At 40.4% G+C, this 20,773-nt stretch overlaps 1 protein-coding gene across 2 annotated transcripts in view; it reads left to right on the top strand.

The window, feature by feature from the left end:
- Positions 1-20,773, top strand: part of ASCC3 (activating signal cointegrator 1 complex subunit 3) — a 498,380-nt gene that overhangs the window by 196,292 nt on the left and 281,315 nt on the right. For both annotated transcript variants that reach the window (XM_072141894.1, XM_072141895.1), the window contains exon 13: positions 3,789-3,860. In XM_072141894.1, coding sequence (XP_071997995.1) covers positions 3,789-3,860 — 72 coding nt within the window. The remainder of the gene's footprint in view (positions 1-3,788; positions 3,861-20,773) is intronic.

Consider the following 20,773-nt stretch of genomic DNA (forward strand, 5'->3'; position numbering starts at 1 on the left):
TAGATGCTGTTACTTATCTGTTCCATTTTGATATTTTTATTATTTATTTTATAATATTTTGAAGAATAAAATATTTGCTTGGCTAATACAAAAGTCATTTACCCGAACTGTTCTGAATAATTGGTAAATCAGTCTGTGCAATATCACACCAAGAAACAGGTACTCTGTGAAATGAGTCAACTTCAAAGTGCAATTGCATCTGATTACATTCTTGTCTCATTTTCTTTTATGAAGTTTCTTCTCGCCTGTCACATATGTATTGCAAGTCTCATTAGTCTTGATATTATTGCGCTCACCGCTTTGAACAGTACTCGCTTCCTATAAAACCCTCTTAAATGCTGCTCTCCATTTGTGCCTTTGTGTCATCCGATTGTTGTGTAAACCCAACCACTGTTTTATACTCAATTCCTGGAATATGCTGCCAGTGTTAAGGGTTAAGTAGCCCTTTTTCATTTGCTTTTCTGTAAAGTGAGATATCTGCTAACCATAGGGAGCGTTTTAAAGTTTATACACAAAAGGATAGTTTGCCATATGGCACTTATTGCAATGTGCATATTTTAACCTTCATTAATTGTATCAAGTATCTGTCTATAAAAACCGCCATTGCCTTTCCTTAATTATCCTTACAAATTGCGATTTGGCTGTACATTTGGAATTAAAATGAATAGCTTGATAAAGACATGTAGTTTCTTGCTTAATTGTATCTCCCGAAAGTTGACCTTGTTTTTATGAGGCGTCCAATGACAACCAAGCTTTCTGCTATGGCTTACACCAAAAATTCTGTCTACTTTTCATTTCATGTTTAGTCATTTAAAATATACAGACAGATTATATTGCTCTGTTAATATGATTTGCAAAGTGTCATTATTTTCTTAGATTAGTGTCGTTTGGTTGCTGAAAAAGGCTCCTATTTTACAGTGTATATACTGTTTTATAGTTCAATGAACTCCAAAAAATGTATTTGGTTGTAGATAGACCCCACTCATTCCAGTGCAGTTGGATTTTCTTTATTCTAGGCTGTGCCGTTCCAAAGTAATCGATGTTGTTATTTACACTATTAATTGTGCTCATTCGGCTTGCTATTATCAAATAGGCCATTGCATACTTTCTTCATCATACTAGCATCACCTAGCTGGCAGTATAGCACCGGATTAACATTTTGGGTGTCAGAACTAGTGACAATTATTGCTTGAGAATCACTGGGGTTAGAGTAAGAAAAAAAAATCTAACAATGTTGACATCAGTGGAGCAATGCCTATTAAATAGTGCTACTAAAGAGTGCTAAGAGTCGGAGGGGCTGAGACGCCCTTTTTTTTATACTGTATGTACATTAATCATTTAACTATAATTTTTAAACCACTGACTGGTGAAGTAAGCAGCAATGATCATCTTGTAACTTTGACAGTGCCATTCCAGACGACTGGGTAAAGTATACCTAAAATGGAAGGTTTACGGGGTCACTTCATTTGCAGGAGTTGGTATTTTATCAGAATTGGTCAAATAAAAAAACAGCTGGTGGATTGGCAACTAGGTGAAACATCATTAACCCTTTAAGGGCCAAGCCAGATTTTCTAAATCTGCCCTGTGTCACTACAAGTGGTTATAACCTTCAAATGCTTTAACATTTTGAGGTAATTTTGAGATTGTTTTATCGTCACACATTGTACTTCAAATTAGTGGAAATATTTGGATGATATCTTTTGCATTTAATTATGAAAAAAATAAATTTGTCAAAATTTTTTAAAAATTCTCAATTTTCAAAGTTCTAAAATCTTTGCTTTTCAAGTTGATAGTCATAGCACCAATTAACTTAATACATAAATCCGCCCTCTCATTAATATGCCGGACCACTTTGAGAGCGGTTAGTGGTTTGTAGTGTACAGCGCAGCAGTTTATGATAACGCAGAGGTTTCCGATAACGCTAGCAGTATAATTCTGCTGCATCTGTTTTAGCAATAGGAGCTGCTTACTTTAGTAAGTCGTTTTTGAGGGTTACAGGTCCTCTTAAAATTGTGTCACATGTGGGGGTTTATAGTACATAAGCCTTTATTGGTCACTTCCAAACTAAATTGGTCGCCAACAATTTTGTGTTTTTCAAATCTCTTTAAAATTTGAGAGCTTTCTACTAAAGTTATAAACCTTCTAACATCCATTAAAAAAAAATTCTAACAAATTATGATAATTAAAGGAAGACAAATGGCAAAAGGTGTCTACAAAAAAAAAGGACAACTGAAAACATTGATGCTGCTAGTCATCACATACTATTCCAAAACTGATTTGGACATTAAAATAAATAACACTGTAGCTCATAATGGGGCAGCTATGTGGCATAAAAATACATTCCCATAACCCTCTGTTAGTGCATCATTAGGTTTGTGTAGTATGGCATTTTAAATATATGAGGACAGGGAATGTTGCCATTCATTGGTGATGTTTACTTTGTTTTTAATCTGTTAGAATGCCATTTTACTTGTTTAGTTATGGAAATTCAGTTTTGCACGTTATGCATTACATTATATCCTGTTTTCTGAGAAAACATAAACGCAATTCACAGGAGGGGTCAGAGCAGGCTACACCTGCTGAGGAGGCTGAGGGCATTCGGAGTGCGGGGGGCTCTTCTTAAGACCTTCTTCAACTCTGTAGTGGCATCAGCCATCTTCTTTGGTGTAGTCTGTTGGGGTAGCAGCATCTCAGCGAGGGAGAGGAGCAGACTGGACAAACTGATTAGCAAAGCCAGTTCTGTCCTGGGGGGTCCTCTTGACACAGTGCAGGTGGTAGCTGAGAGGAGGACACTGTGTAAGTTGGAGTCTATTCTGGAGAATAGCTCCCATCCCTTGCATGAGACTGTGGTGGCATTGGGAGCACCTTCAGTGACCGACTGCTTCACCCCAAATGTGAAAGGGAGCGTTATTGTAAGTCATTCCTCCCTGCTGCCATCAGGCTGTTCAACAAACAAGGCCCAAACAGAAGTAACCTGCGCCCCCCACCTAACCAGTCCCTGCAAGTCCCATCCACAGACTAAACATCAAACTGCCGATCATTGCTTGTCTCTTTTTTTGTCTTTTTATCCCCCTTTTCTTTTTTGTTCATTTATCCCTAATATTATTGTTGTCATAGTTTGTACTTCACTCTCTGTACCCTCTCTGCTGCTGTAACGCTGTGAATTTCCCCACTGTGGGACTAATAAAGGACTATCGTATCTTATCTCATCTTAAATAGATTAGAAAGCCCTTAAAACTAAACATGCATATTTCCCTAGATATGCTTTCTATATTCTTTAACCCTCAGATTTGATGTATTTGTCATATTAAATGCTATTGTTCCATTAAGTTAACAAGAGAAATATAAGGGATGAAGCTGTTCATAGTCATTCAACTTTAAAGCCCATGATAATGGTATCCTCTCAGTGATTTACATTGAATAAACCTGGATGCACTGTTGGACTTGCCAACACAGATTTTTACTGACATAACCTATGTCTGTCTGTCTGTCCGTCCACGTTCTTCCTGTAATATTGCGAGCGCAGCCGCTCTCCCTCAGAAGTGTTCGGTAATGGGTCACCCATTGTAGTTATATATGCAAATTTTACTTGCCTGTGTTTTTCTCTTGAGTGCATCAAGGAAGATCTGTCTGCACAGATCCTGTCTCCTAATTATAAAACATGTGAACTTTATGGACTAAGGGCATTTAATCCACTAACCATTCAGTTTTGCTTAATATTCAGATGACACATTGAATGAATATATGTTTTTAACTCAATTTTTTTTTTTGTCCCTTCTGATCTTTAGACACAGCAACTTCATGATATGGAAGAAGTCTGCTATGAGAATGTTCTTAGAGAAATCAGAGCCGGCCGACAGGTAAGATTTGCATTTAATGAGAATCTAAATTCACAGTATAGGGGATAACAATCTAATAGATGGGGTTCTAAATGAGGGAGTGGCTGGTCGAGCATGCTTCCTGCCACACCATTCAATACTGTGGAAGCTTTAGAAATTGCAGTCCACAATGCTTAAAGATCTCCAGCACTCCCAATTACTGTCTTTAAGGGCTCTTTTACATTTGGTGATTGGCTTTACTGTGGTTTAAAAACAACTTTTATTACCCCCTCACCATGGCAGCACCACCAGAGAGAGGGGTCAGCCCCCAGGGACAGGAGACCCAAACTTAAAATTTTCGCTCCTCCTCCAACTCAATATAGTTTTTTTGTCCCTCTGGGAAACCTAACAGGAACCTCATTGAGGTTCTTGGATGCCTCCGTGGTGCTTGTCGGAGTGTGCCAGCAGTTGCCTGTGTCCCCCAGATTGGCCGTGGGCCATGGGGAGCTTGTGCTGCCACTGACGTGCAATTAGAGCCTGAGAGCTGTGGTGGAGATCTCCTGGGATGTGCTATGCCCGCCGGAGTGTTTGCTGTGTGGGCAATGCAGCTGCTCGTTGAGTGTCGGCGTCCTTTCCTCACTTCCTGTCAGAAATTCAAATATATGGAGATCCTAGCTCACTAGTCTATGTGCTGTCCCTTGTGAGGGAGAGTATCTCTTTGAGTCACCATTGTATAAAATAATGGAGAACACCTCGAAGAGAAAGAAGCACTTCCCTGGCAATCAGGGATTCAGAAGTAATACTTTTTGTCCACAAAGAAGGTTTTTACCTACTCAGAAGCTTAGGTACCACAAGGATGGTGGCTGGAAGTCATCTAGGAAGCCAAGGAGTTTCATGTTCAATCAGCACCCAGTCCCCATTAAAAGAACGAGCCAACATTGACGCCAAGTTCTGGTGGGGGGGTACACTCTCCTGCTTCTACTTGGAATGGGAGAAAATATCTAATAATAAGTGGGTGTTAGATCTCATCCTCGATGGCCATTTCTGCCCCCCTCCCCACGAAGGGTTAAGATCACTTGTATGTCAAATTCCAAAGCTTAGCTGGCACTAGAATTGGAGGTCAATACGCTTCTTCAGAAGTTGGTGCTAATTAAAGTCCCACCTAAGGAGAAAGAACTAGGGTTCTATACGACCCTTTTCCAAGGTAAACAGCCTGATGGTTCATTCAGGGCTAATATTAAGTTGAAACTGCTGAATTAATTTCTGTTACATTTTAAAAAGCAAATGGGAGAAGTTAAAATCCACAATAAAAATTAGCTTTTTCCAGTTACATGACGTTAATTGATTTGGCGGATGAGTACTATAATGTGTATCGTATATTTGTACATCCTTCTTACCAAAAATTTCTAAGAGTTGCTGTGTTCTTTGACATATCTACATTTTAAAGCTATGCTCTTTGGAGTGGCCATTGCTCCTAGAGTTTTTACCAAAATTAATAGCGGAAAAGGCTTCCTTTATACGATTACACTGTGTGGTATTTTTGTTCCCTATTTGCATAATTTTTCTTAGTAGGGAAATCTGCGAAAACTGTACCATCCCAAATAGTTTAGATTCAGGAGATTTTGGGGATATTAGTTCGGTTAATAAATCTTAAAAAACCTTCATAACCCTTCACACTCTAAAGTATTTTTTGGTATTTGTCTGGATTCTGCTTGCCAAAAATCCTTTCTCTCCCCTGATATAGTCCAGAAGATTCAGAGGGCCGTATATGATTTATTAATAAACAATCTTCCCTTCGAAAATCATGTGAGTCTTAGGTCTTTTTACCTCAGCTATGCCAATGGTTCCATGGGCTCAAGTACATCTTCATATGTTAGGAGATGTTGGGATGTTGGGATGGTAGTGATTCTAGTTTAGAGGTTAACATTTATTTACCTGAAAATATACTTTAGTCTCTAGAATAGTGGTTGGTACCTACAAATCTTAACCAGGGTCTAGCTTGGAGGCAGGAGGACCCCATGGTATTAACCATCGATACTAGGTCCTGGGTGCTAGGGCACTCATCTAAAAGACCAGATTTTTTAGGGATTCTGGGCTAACTCTGAGGTAGGAAGGTCCTTAACCCCTTAAAGAGAACCCGTCATGCAAAATAACCCCCCTAAACTAAATATATTTTCATAAACTGCCATTAGAGAGCATTGCCTCTATCCCTTCATTGTCCCTCTACATGCCTGTAAACCTAAGCAATGAGGTCCTAAAGCTGTATGCAAATGACCTGTGAAATGTCCAATGAAGCATTAGCATATTCAAGCTGTCCACTCTATTCATGAGTGGGAGGCACAGCCACACCCCCAGTGCTTGACTGACAGCCTGTATAATGATGTGAGCCTGTATAATGGTGTGCTTCCTGGTGCTGGCGCCCCCTGCAGCCTGTGTGTGTATGTGTGTGTGTATAGGAGAGATACAACAGCTCCAGGCAGCCATGTTATAGCAGAACATGTCAGATTCATGTGTAGCTGATGTCTGTGTCTCTCACCTGTATATTAGGAGGATGCAGCATGTCAGCAGATGCAGCAGACACTAGCCATGCTTTACTATACATTACACACAGACATGAGCAGGGGAAGGAGAGGGGAGGGGGAACAGGAGTGACATCACTGCCTCTGACCATGTGACCAGCCTCATTTACATGATAAAGAAAAGATGATTTTACAATGAATAATGTATGAAATAACTAAATAAAGGCTGGGATGGGATCCTTGTGAGCTGCTCCAACAGGTAGTAGTGACAGGACAAGTGACACAGACCTGATGACAGGTGTCCTTTAACGCCGAAGCGGCTTTTCACCTTCCTGACACGGCCCATTTTTTCAAATCTGCCCTGTATAAATGGTTATAACTTTGAAACGCTTTAACATATCCAAGTGATTTTAAAATTGCTTTCTCGTGACACATTGTACTTCATTTTAATTCTAAAAATTTTGGTGGTATGTTTTGCATTTATTTATGAGAAAATCCGATATTTGGTGAAAATTTGGAAAAATTCTCGATTTTCGAGCTTCAAAATGTCCTACTTTTTCCACACATAGTCATAACAGCAAAAAAACTAAATAAATAACATTCACCGAATGTCTACTTTATGTGGACATGGTTTTTTTAATGCATACTCTTATTTTTGTAGGATGTTGTGGGCAGGGCCGATTCTAGCTTCTTTGCTGCCTGAGGCTAAAACTGAAATGCTGCCCCCCCCCCCCCCCCAAAAAAAAAAAAAAATCTTAGCCCTGATCTCCTTCTATATTCAGCCCACTCCAGGTTCTGGTTGCTTACCGTTGCAAAAATTGTGATTATTTCATTGCTTCTCCCCCAGAAACTGGCATAGAAGCAATGATAAGTGTCCCCCATGAATTAAATAGTATTTACACTAAAAGCACATAAATACACAACACATTCTATCTGTACATATATATACATACAACTTACAACATTAACATTCCATATTAATACACATTTCTAATCTACACATACTCTTGTAATGAATCATGACTTACCATTCTTCTTTAGTGGATCTTGCTGGTACATCAGCAGTTAGTAGATGGAGGGGGCAAAAGGGTAACTAAGGGGGTCCAATGCAGCAGCATACAACATACATACAGAATCATACACACACAGCAGGCAGCAGCATAAACTCAGACAGAATCATATACACAGCAGGCAGCAGCATACATACACAGTATACACACACAACATCATACACAGCAGGAAGCAGTATACATACATAGTATACACACACAACATCATAAACAGCATCATACACAGCAGGCAGCAGTATACATACACAGTATACACACACATCATACACAGCAGGAAGCAGTATACATACACATCATACACAGCAGGAAGCAGTATACATACACAGTATACATACACATCATACACAGCAGGAAGCAGTATACATACACAGTATACACACACAACATCATACACAGCATCATACACAGCAGGCAGCAGCAAACATACACAGTATACACACACAACATCATACACAGCATCATACACAGCAGGCAGCAGTATACATACACTGTATACACACACAACATCATACACAGCATCATACACAGCAGGCAGCAGCAAACATACACAGTATACACACACAACATCATACACAGCATCATACACAGCAGGCAGCAGCAAACATACACTGTATACACACACAACATCATACACAGCAGGCAGCAGCATACATACACAGTATACACACACAACATCATACACACAGCAGCATACATAGCATACACACAGCATTATACAGTACACAGCATTCACACAGCAGCATATACACAGTATCATAGACACAGCATTATACAGTACACAGCACCATACACACAGCATTCACACAGCAGCATTATACACATAGTATCATACACAGCAGCATTATACACACAGTATCATACACAGCAGCATACATAGCTGCTGCTGAACTTGAGAAGCTCTGAGCTTCTGCAGCAAGTCACCGGAGGATCCTTTGCTGGGACAGAGGCTGTTTTCTTTCACAAAACCGGTGCAGAGGCTGGGATGGAGCCTGCGTCCAGAGGCTTCACTGACTGGTGGAGCAGCAATCAGCTGGAGTGTGATCGCTTTGCTGCTCCACCAGTCAGTGAAGCCTCTGTACAGGGCCCTTCTCTTCCATCAGCCGACAAGGAGCAGTCCACCGGAACCTTCCCCCATACAAAACATTGGCACTCTGCCCGTCCCTATTCCTGCCAGGCAGCGCTGCTGTGCATGGACGCAGGCGGTGTGACATCATCAAACGCCACCTGCGTTCTTCAGAGCTATAGAGCACTGCCGGCGGAAGGTCTGTAGTGCTAGTGGGAGATTCGGGTGAATGCCCAAATCACCCATATCTTGTGTTCCGCCTCCATCAGGGCGAAATTTTCATCCCGCCTCACGGCAGATGCGGCCCTGGTTGTGGGCCTTTGAACGTTAGGTGCGATTTTTCACATTTCATAAAAAACGCAAAATACTGCTATTGAGGGACCTGCTCAGGTTTCAAGGCACTTTGAGAGGCCTAAATAATTGTAAAACCCCATTATAGAAACTACACCCCTCAACGTACGTAAAACAACTTTTATGAAGTTTGTTAACCCTTTCATTGTTTTACAGGGGTTAAAACAAAATCGGATACAATTTTGAAAGTAATTTTTTTTTGGCTAAATTAATGTATTTTTCAAAAAATTTACAAATTCTCAGTGGATAAAATACCAAAACGCTCCACAAAATTTAATACCCAATCCCTCCTGCGTATAACAATACCCCATATGTGGTGGTGACCTGCTGTATGGGCACACGCCAGGGCATCGAAGGGAAACTGCGCCATTCAGAGCAGATTATGCCTTGTCACTTTTTATTGGCTATACAATCTTTATTTTTTTGGCAATTCGGACATATAAGGGCTTATTTTTTGCGACATGAGATGCACTTTACAAATATTTCATTTTACTGGGTCTGTAGCTTTTTGATGACATTTTATTAATTTTGGGGGTCGTACACCGTACACTAAAAATACTATATTGTCTTTATTCTACAGATCACCAAGATTACGGTGATACCTCATTTATATAGTATTTCATTTATTTTTACAGTTTTACTGGAAAAAAACTAATATAGAGGAAATCTCATTTGTTTTTGCATCGCCATCTTTAATATTTTTTGGTTGACAGAGCTAGTTTAGGGCTTATTTTTTATGTGTTGAGTTGTCCTTTCAAATGGTACCATTTTGGCGCACATAACTTTTTTCATCACTTTTTAGAACATTTTTGTGTAGAGATTTTATGAAAAATGTACAGTTTTGGCGAGTTTTTCGTGTTTTGTTTTTACGGCGTTCACCAAGTAGGCCCAATAATGTTTCTGAGTTATTGTACGGATTGTTACTGACACGGCGATACCAAATATGTGGGGGGTTTTTGGCGATTTTGTGGGGTTTTTTTACTTTATTACCTGTGTATAGGGAATAGGAGACTTTAACTTTATTTAATTAATTCTTTTTATTAAAAAATGTTTTTGTTTAATGTTTTTAACTGTTTTTATTTACTTTTACTGGTTAGCTTGAACAAGCGATCCACTGATCGCTTGTTCAAGCTATTCTTCACCTTACACAGTGTAATACAGATGTATGCTCAGTGAATGCTCAGTGTGTTACAGCCGTGTCCGGGTGCACGGAAGACTATTACGTCAAATGTCGGGAAGGGGTTAAATTCCAGAGAGTTGGCAGCAGTATGGGAGGCTTTGGGGCAGCTCTTTCTAACATTTCAGGGTCCAATGTAAAGATAACTCCAGTACGTTAGCTTATCTCAACTATTGGGGAGGTACCAAGAGCCAAGATCTAATGGTCCTAACATTCATCCTTCTCCTAAGCAGAGCAACATCTGCCATCCATCTAGGCATTTTATATAAAGGGCCCAGAAAACAGAGCAGCAAATTTCCTGAGCTGGACCTGCTTGAAGCAGGGAGAATGGTACCTCAACAGACATATTTTCCTAAAGATCACCTGTCTTTAGGGGAATCCAGGTGTGGATCTATTTTGCTTTTGGAACAACAGACAAGTGTCAAAGTTTTGTTTCCATAAACCTATAAGAGGGACCTTCGGGTCCTTTTTGCCCTGTCAGTGAAGTTGGAGTTCAGACTCGTTTGTGCCTTCCCTCCACTAGTATTACTACAAAGAGTCCTGAAAAAGATTAGACAGGATCGGGCAACAGTAATTGTGACGTGCTCCTTGCACACTGTAACAACTTGTAAATCTGCAGCATGAATGGGCTCTGGGAACAGCCCTAGTAGCCTTTTATGGCTCATTAGCATAATTGTAAAAGTAGATTTTTCGAAGGAAGGAGGCTATGAATAATAATATAAGAATATTACCACAACCACAGTTCCTGGATCTATGGGAATGTGCCCCTGCTTTATCAATGCTTGATTTTCATGGTTTTTTACTAATTTTCTGTAATACAGCATTACACCATAACTGTTTTTCCATGTGCCACAGTTAAGAATATATAACCGTTTGAAATGTTCCCCACTACAGCCTGTTGGCTGAAGGTAGAATAGAGTAGGAATTGTAGTTTGAAAACTGAAAGCTATGTCTGAGGTACATATAGACTCTGCATCTGTAGCTAAATCTGGGGAAAGGTGACGTATTGAAAAATTCTTAATATATAAGAAATATATATATAAGGGGTAATTAACCCCTTACTGACATGTGACTTATTAGTACGTTACATATCAAATGGGTGTATGTGGGTGTTTGGAGAGGGCTCACAGGCTGAGCTCTCTTCCTACAAGGCTTGTGTTTGCTGCATATTGCAGAAAGCACCCTCCAGTAACACCTAGGTGCTGGGTGCAATCTGACGCAATGACAGCTTCACATCTTTGTAAGACCTGAGGCTGTATAGTTTCAGAACATTTACAGTATCGGTAAAATTCCCATATGCTGCCATACTGTAGTATGGCAGTGTACGGAAGGATCAATCAGACAACCTAGGGTTAGAGTACCCTAGGGAATCTAAAAAAAAAATAATTAAAATAAATCGAAGTAAAAAAAAAACTAAATTCAAAACCCCCTTTCCATAGAACTCGCCAGCTAGCGAGTGGGACAAGCTTCATACCCCCCACGCTGCAGTCTCACACCACTTGAGAAAGGAGTCCTAGTTACTCCGAAACGCGTTGTGACCCAAGATTTTTCAAATAAATGCTTCTTTAACCATGATGTAATTAATTAGCAGCAGAATGCTAACAACAATTTTCATAAAACTTAACTTTTAATTACAACCAATAAAAGGTATTTTTAAGTATATATAAATCTAAAAATGCCTAGTGTATTGAGCAGAAAAATAAACAGGTCAAACAGTGCACATTATATAACCACCTGCACAGATTGAAGACAGCATTGTATTGGGTAGAGGAGATATAAAGGTTTGGTCTCACCCGTCTTCACACGATGGGGCTTGGATGCACCGGCACTTCTGTAGGGAAGAATTCTGTCTTACCCTGTTTTTGCCCTTTCTGCACTCCTACACCCGTTGGTTGTGACTCCCAGCCCTTACAAGGGCGGTCCCCAAGACTGTCCCTTCATGCAGGCTAGTGCACCCTACACTGTAAAATTAATCGTTACTCCTTCCCTACGCGTTTCGTGCACAGTCATATGCACTCCTCAGGGGAAATATACTTATACATACAGGCTTCGGCCCTATAGCATCATTAAACATCGGGTGTGAGCAGTGGCTCATCACTTGCTGACTCTCACTAGGTTGTTAGTCTGGCGTTGGCGCCATATTTTGGGCGCATGCGCCTTAAATAGCCGTATCGGCCCGCCCCCTTTACTGCTGCCGGTCGAACATGTGACTCTGCAGTGATCACGTGCAGTCGTGGGCGGAGTCAGTAACTATGGACGCGGTTAGTTACGCTTCATACAACTCTCCACATTACTGACTGAGGACCTTCCCGTCACTCCGCATTCGACCCTTCAAGTTTGTGGCTGCTGCTGGGTAAGTGGGGGTAAAGGACCTCTTAACTCCCGCAACCTTAGTCGCACGATTAACCCGCGATTTAAGTCTCCAGGGCAGCAGATTATTTGTTATGCTCCCTTGGCAGCGTTGCTGAGAGATAAAAAAAGAGACCTTTAATTAGAATCATGGCTATATTTTTTCTCCTTTCACTTCTCATTTTGGCAAAGTAAATTCAATGCTTATATAGACAACTCAACAACAAGGTTATTTACAGGCATGGATGTTACATCAATAAATGACAAGAGTTACAGGAAAGAAGTGAAATTCAGCATCTCATTGAGACCTTTGGGGGCAACTGTGTCGAGAAGAAAGATCCACTCGGTCTCTCGTTGCAGGATTAATCTATCCCAGTCACCCCCCCTTATTGGTCTCTGCACTGCTTCAATGCCATGGAATTTAATTTTGCTCACATCCCCATTGTGAATCTGATTTACGTGGCGGGCCAGGGGTGTATCCCTTTTGTGTACTATGTCTCCCAGGTGTGCTCCCACTCTTCTTTTCAGCTCACAGATGGTCTTTCCTATATATTCAATCTTGCATTCACAAACTGCTCTATATATAACACCTTGTGTTTTGCAGTTTATGAATTGCTTAATTTGGTAGGTAATGCCCGTTACTGTAGATGTAAAAGAATCGCATCTAACCATCTGGGGGCATGCGACGCATCCACTACATTTGAAACTACCTGTGATCCTGGTTGGTCTCTCAAGCCAAGTACTGTTCTGATTATGGATAAAGTGGCTGTGGACCAATCTGTCCTTTAGTGATTTCCCCTTTCTTGTAGGTGACCGTTGCCCGAGGGCTCACTACTTTCTTGATATCCGGGTCCATTAATAAAATGTCCCAGTGCCTATCCAGTACCCTTTTTGCAGCCGTGGCTCCATTATCAAATGTCGTGATCAGTCTGATCACCTTCTCCTCCTTAATCTCCATTTGTTTTTTAAGGAGATCATGTCGGTCCTTATGGAGCGCATTCTGATAGGCTTCCCTTAGGATCTTGTCCGGGTACCCCTTTGCTTGGAACCTACGACGCAGGTCATCTGCTTGTTTGAAAAAGGTGGCCGCGTCTGAACAGTTCCTTCTAAGGCGCAGGTACTGCCCCTTGGGGATGCCTCGTTTAAGGGGCATCGGATGGCTGCTCTCCCATCTCAGTAGAGAATTTGTTGAAGTAGTCTTACAGTAGATCTCAGTCGTCAGTGCTCGGTCGTTGTCGATAGTGATGCGTATATCTAAGAATGGTAAGCTATTAACAGAGCTCTCATGGGTAAAGCGTAAGCCTATTGGGTTAATATTCAGATCTTTCACAAAATGCTCGAAGGACTGGGGGGGGCCCTGCCAGATCACAAAGACGTCGTCTATAAATCTGTACCACGCCTCGATTTTCGAGGTGTCTGGTGTCTCTCCCTCCCCAAAGACCATAGTTTCCTCCCACCAGCCCAGGAGCAAGTTGGCATAGGTTGGCGCACACGGCCAACCCATGGCCGTGCCCCTGAGCTGGTGGTAGAATCTCCCATTAAACAGAAAAAAATTCCTGGTAAGGCAAAATTCCAGAGCCTTTAGGATAAAGCTATTGTGACCCTCTTGCTGTATTCCTCTTGATCTTAAGAAATGTGCAACAGCTTTCAGACCCATGCTGTGGGGTATAGAGGAATAGAGCGCCTCCACGTCAACGCTTCCCAATATGTGCTCGTGACCCAGGGAAATACCGTCCAGCTTGGTCAAAAGATCTAAAGTATCCCTTGTGTATGAGGGGAGTGTTAGAACAAACTCTCTCAGGACTTTATCCAGGTAAATCCCCAAATTTTGGGTTATATTACCTACCCCTGATAATAGTTCGCTGAGGCTCATGCAATTATTGCTAGAAGAAGAAAGGAAGATTTTAGCAAACTTAGAGGTAAGACTACAGGAACAAATAGAACTAACCAAAAAGTTTGAGGGAGAACCAGAGTTCAAAAACAGGGAGAGCGCCCTCCAAGCAGCTATAGAGAAGTTCCAATATCATGTAAAGGAGCGTAAACACCGCCAATATTTGCGTGATTTCCAGGACTTCAAAGAAAATAAAATTTACTCTGCAGTTGCAGGAAGAAGACAGGTGATCCGTGACACTGATATTTCATCCACGGAAACAGAAAACTCTGATACGGATTCCTAGGCGCACCAGGACGTTATAGTACGTCCCCGGGGCTAGATGCTTAGCGCACGGGGACGTTCTATAACGTCCTGCTTCTGGCACCGGCTCACGAACGGAGCCGGTACCAGAAGCAGCGGCCGTCAGCTGTCTAGTACAGCTGACAGCCTGCGCTAACACCCACGATCGGAGCCGGCTCCGATCGCGGGTGTTAACCCCTTACACGCCGCGGTCAAACATGACCGCGGCGTGTAAGGGTGTAAGCGCTGTGGATCGGATCCCCCGTGCCGCTTACCGGGGGATCCGATCCTCTGCCGGGCAGCTCCGAGGACTGGCATGTGCCCCGGAGCTGCCCGGTCTCCATGGCAGCCAGACCCCTTCCGGGTCTGGCTGTAAACTGTCTGAGCATGCGCAAGCTTGCTCAGACAGTTTACACTGCTCTACAATAAAATAGTATTGTAGAGCAGTGTATTGAACTTAAACCAGTGATCAGAGCATCACTGGTTTAAGTTCAAGTATGTATAAGTAAAAATATGCAAAAACAGTTAACACTACACATTATAATAAATAAAAAATTAATACATAAAAATATAAGCCCCTAAAATGTCACTTTCCCATAAAAAAAACTTAATAAAGTATAAAAAACATAAAAACACAAAAAAACCCCGCATATTTGGTATTGCCGCGTCCGTAACAATCTGCATAATAAAACAGAATTGTTACTGGACCCGCACGGTAAACGCCGGAGGAAAAAAACGCAAAAAACATTCCGAAAAAAGATAATTTTTAATTAATACCCTATAAAAAATGCTCTAAAAAGTGATTTTAAAAATGTTATGCACTCCAAAATAAGCCCACTAAAAAGAACAACTGTTCTCGCAAAAAATAAGCCCCTAACAAGATTTATCTGCCAAAAAATAAAAAAGTTATGCATATAAAAAGATGGTGATGCTAAAATGAATAAGATTTTCTCCAAATTAGTTTTTATTCAGTACAATTGAATAAAATACACAAAACCCCCACATATTTGGTATCCCTGCGTCCGTAACAATCTGTATAATAAAACAGAATCGTTATTAGATCCGCAAAGTGAACCCCGTAAAAAACAACCTAAAAAAACTCTCTCTGATAAAGATGATTTTTTATTAATGCCCTTTAAAAATGCTCTAAAAAAGTGATTTAAAAAAGTTACGCAATCTAAAATAAGACCACTAAAAAGAGCTATCATTCTTGCAAAAAATAAGCCCTTAAACAGATTTTTGAGGTGAAAAATAAAAAAGTTATGCATATGAAAGACGGTGATGCTAAAATTAACAACAATTTTGCCAAATTACTTTTTATTCAGTAAAAATGGGAAAAAATAAAAAAATATATATAAATGAAGCATTTTCATAAACGTGGCGACCCAAAGAATAAAAATAATATACTATTTTCATGGTATGGTTAACGGCCAAAAAAAAAAACACATAAAAATTTTCCTAAAAATTGATGATTTTCATTTCCTCCACCAACAAAGAGTTAATTAAATCTCACCAATTAGCTATAGATGCCCCAAAATTATGTATTAGAAAAGTGCATCTCATGTGGCAAAAGAAATAAGCCCCTATAGGTGCACAATAAAAAAAAGAAAAAAATTATATCCTGTACAATGTGACATAGCAAATCTGATTTGAATGGCGCCTCCTTCCCTTCTATGCCCGGCCGTGCGCCCATACAGCAGGTTACCACCACATGTAGGGTATCGGTGTACTCGGGAGAAATTGCGTATCAAACTTTGTGGAGCCTTTTTTCATTTTATCCATTACAAATGTTTAATTTTCCACCCAAAATGAGTGTATTGTGAAAAAATATTACAATTTGCAGACTCCACCTCCATTTTGTTTTAACCCCTATAAAACACGTAAAGGGTTAACAAACTTCTTAAAAGTGGTTTTTCATACGTTGAGGGGTGTAGTTTCCACAATGGGGTAATTTACGAGTCTCGCTATTATTTAGGCCTCTCAGTGTCAATTAGAAGTTGAGCAGGTCCATCTAAATACAGGTTTTGGCGATTTTACAAAAAATGTGAAAAATGGCACCCAAATTCTGAGCTTCATAACATTCTAGTAAAATATGTGGAATCTGAAAAAACCATGCCAACATAAAGCAGACATTTGGGAAATGTAAGTTATGAATTTATTTGGGTGCTATGACTTTCTGAATCAAAAGTAGAGAATTTAGAACGTTGAAAATAAAGAATTTTTCTAAATTTTTGCCAAATTTTGTTTTTTTTCATAACTAAACGCAAAAGATTTCATCCAAATTTTTAAACTAATTTGAAGTACAATGTGTCACGAGAAAACAATCTCAAAATCCCCTGGATATCTCACAGCGTTCCAAAGCTATAACCACTTATAGTGACACAGGCCAGATTTGAAAAATGGGGCCGCGTCCTTTAGGCCAAAAGATGCTGTGTCCCGTAGGGGTTAAGCTACTTACTGTACCCCATGCACATGTCTCACCGCATAAAACAATCAGAGCAGCCTCCATGGACTTCTACTCATCTCCATGCAGGCTGCTGTGATTTAATGTGATATGATTTCATGAGCTATATGCTTGATGTACAGAGTTTTCAGCCATTGTGTCCGTGATACCTAGGAGGTTATAAACTACTTATCTAGCCGTTTCACTTACTGGTTGGTGGACCCTACAACAACATTGGGGCTTCCTTATGGTTGTTATGTCAACTTGGAGCCCTTTGAAGTCTGCCAGACCTATCAATACAATATACCAATTAACCAATGGCATAACTTGAAGCTGATGGGCCCCGTTGCAAAGTCTGTGCCAGGCCCCAACTATAATGTATGATTTATAGTACTAGTCTTCTCATATGGGAAAGTGACACCTTGTGGGCCCCCTAAGCACAGAAGGGACAGCATTCTCTGCACCTCATCAAGTCACACTTCTGTTATTAACCTTTTCTTTTTTTTTTCATAAACAGAGCTCTGATGTTAAAGAGAACCTGTCACTTAAAATTTCGGCACTAGGAGCTGCTTACTAAAGATTTGTTCTTAGCACGGCGGGCACACGGCAGCGGGGGGAGAGGAGGAGGAGGTGAGCGCAGCTCACCCCCGCCCCTCTCCATAGCGATATATGGCCGCGGTGCCGTAATACGGAAAAAGATAGGACATGTCCTATCTTTTCCCGGGCTACGGAGCGGTACAGTGCCGCACATGTGCTGCACCGTACCGCTCCCGTAGGGCGCCGTGAGCCCATAGAAGTGTATGGGGGACATATATATCGGCCGCATATACGTCGGCCATATATACGTCCCCCATACTCTAGTGTGAATGTAGCCTTACACTGCGGCATTCGATCAAGCACTAGGAGCTGCTTACTTTAGTAAGCAGCTCCTAGTGCCGATAAATTGGGTGACAGGTCTTCTTTAAGCACAGATAGAGAGGGCTTATTTAGCAGGCAACCATCCTTATTACCGACAATTGGTTCTAGTTATTCTGACACCCATAAAAATTTTAATACAATGTGATGAATAAATTGTACAGATCACAAAAAGCTATCAATGAAACCATCACATGGTCCTGCAAAAAATGTCACCTTACCAAGCTCCGTACTCTGAAGAATGAAATACTGATATTCTACAGTAAGACAACAAAAACTACAGGCAGTCCCCGGGTTACATACAAGATGGGGTCCGGAGATTTGTTCTCAAGTTGAATTTGTATGTAAGTCGAAACTGTATATTTTATAATTGTAGATCCAGACAAAAAAAAATCTTGGCCTCAGTGACAATTGGAGTTTAAACATTTTTTGCTGTAATGGGTCCAAGGATTATCAATAAAACTTCATTACAGACACCTTACAGCTGATTATTGCAATCTGGGACTAAAGTAAAGCATTCAGAGAGCATCACCAGAGGTCAGAGGTGTCTGTCTGTAACTATGGGTTGTCTGTAAGTCGGTTGACCTTAAGTAGGGGACTGCCTGTATATACATTTGTCATATACATGAGCATAGTGATTCTGGTCTGCACAATGAATTCAGTCAAAGCAAAGCCCATAAGAAAAGGGTCCAATGCATCCAGCCTTTTAGTACATTGCATGACTGGTGTCTCTACAGTAGGAAGTACAATTTATCTCTACCGTAACCAGTCCTGATGCAGCTTGGAGTAATACAGCAATACAAAATTGCACAGAAATACAAGAAATGTAAAATGATCCTTATGGGTCCAATGGTTGCCTTAGGCAGTCTTTAATAAAGTACAGGTGGTCCCCTACTTAAGGACACCCGACTTACAGATAACCCCTAGTTAAAGACGGACCCCACTGTTACCTCTGGTGAAGCTCTCTGAATTCTTTAGTATGGTCCCAGACTGCAATGATCAGCTGTAAGGTGTCTGTAATGAAGCTTTATTGATAATCCTTGGTCCCATTACAGCAAAACATTTGGAAACTGCAATTGTCACTGGGGCAAAATAAACATTTTTCTGGATCTACAATTATAAAATACAGTTTCGACTCGCATACTAATTCAACTTATGAACAAACCTATCTTGTACGTAACCCAGGTACTGCCTGTGCATGCATTCTCCAGAATGCATTCAAAATAGGTAATGTAGTTTTGTTCTTCAGTTGAATTTGTACTGTATGTTAGTTGGACCAGGAATATTCTGTAATTGTAACTCCAAATACGTTATTTTTAGGTCCTTGTGACAATTGGGATTTAAAAATTTTGAGAAGACAAGGGATGAAGAATTAAAGGGGTATTCTCATTTCAGGAAATTTATGTTATTGCTTGCATGATGAAAAATTTGAAATTTTTCCAATGTACTTTCTGTATCAATTACTCGCGGTTTTCTAGATCTCTGCCTGCTGTCCTTCTATAGACTAGGTGGGCGGCTCGTTATATCATAGAGAGTAATCAGAGCTATGCGCTATAATGAGCTGTGCACCTGTGTGACCATGGTCAGATTTCTCTCCACTGCAAGTAAACATAGAAGCTTTCTATAAAGGACAGCAAGCAGAGATCTAGAAAACTGAAAGGAATTGACACAGAAAGTATATTGAAAAATTCAATCATTTTTTTTATACAAATCATAATATTTATTTGCTGAAATGGGAATACCCCTTTAACAATAATGCTTCATTGCCAATACCTTACAGTTGATTGTTGCAGCCTGCGGCTAAAGTTTCCGCAATCAATGCAGTCAAAGCAAAGGCTATAAGAAAAGGGCGCAATGCATCCAGCAATTTGTCCTTACTGATACAGTTTGGAAAAATACTGTATTAGGGCTTGTGTAGACAAAAATATGAAACTTTTTTGGCTGATGCAAAGAAAAAAAATATTTAAAAAAATGGTATTGAAAATTAAATTTAGAACCCTAGTAAAACCACAATAGTATAAGAGCTTGTTAACCGTATCCCTTCTACCATAAAAATCAGGCATGATAAACCATTGGCATAGATCCAGGTCCAGACTGTGGTAATCATCTTATATTTGTTTTCCATGTACTCCTCCCTTCTAAAATGAACAATTATAATTATGCTAATGAGCCTGAAGGGATCTGTGGCATGTATACAGAGCCCCTCAGTGCTGTAGCTTTATGGGCTGTTAGAATGAGCAGAGCAGGTCTCCCCTCCCTCTGCACTTCCTGCTTAAAGAAAGAGAGAGCAGAGGGTTGGATTAGACATGTTCTGCTCCTTGTAGCAGCCTGTAAGTCTGCATCCGATAAGAAAATTACCATGGTTACTGTGTCTGGATCTATGAGTAAGTGACCCTGGTTTATCTTGCTTGATTTTGATGGTAGATTTCCTTTAATTTGCTTTTTTAGCAAACTCCACTGAAATGTGGAGTGTTTTTTTTAGTTAATGTGTTTTGTTAATAGAGGAATTATCATTATTATTATTAAGTGTATGTCTCACCATTCGCCCAGTCCAAAGTGACCATGGGTTCATGTTTAACTGTTCCCTTGAACTTCTTGTTGAGAACAGAGAATGAAGGTAATGATGAAACAGTTTAGGATATATTGTAGTGGTGGTGAGCATGTAAGAAATGTTTGAGGTGCAGACATGGGTACGGTTTGGTCATATGCTTTGTTCTTACTGATTTCCCTATTGAGGCTTTTTTTTTACACAACATTTTTTATAGTATTCTCTAGCCAATATCCCAGTATAGGTAGCAGAGTAATATATGGGGTATTGTAGTTGTTGTTTTACTTATAATGCATTCCCACATTGATGTTGGCTTTGTCTTCATCTTGGGGTAACATTTTTCACTC

Source organism: Engystomops pustulosus, chromosome 3 (genome assembly GCF_040894005.1).
Source record: "Engystomops pustulosus chromosome 3, aEngPut4.maternal, whole genome shotgun sequence".
NCBI classification, from domain to species: domain Eukaryota; kingdom Metazoa; phylum Chordata; class Amphibia; order Anura; family Leptodactylidae; genus Engystomops; species Engystomops pustulosus.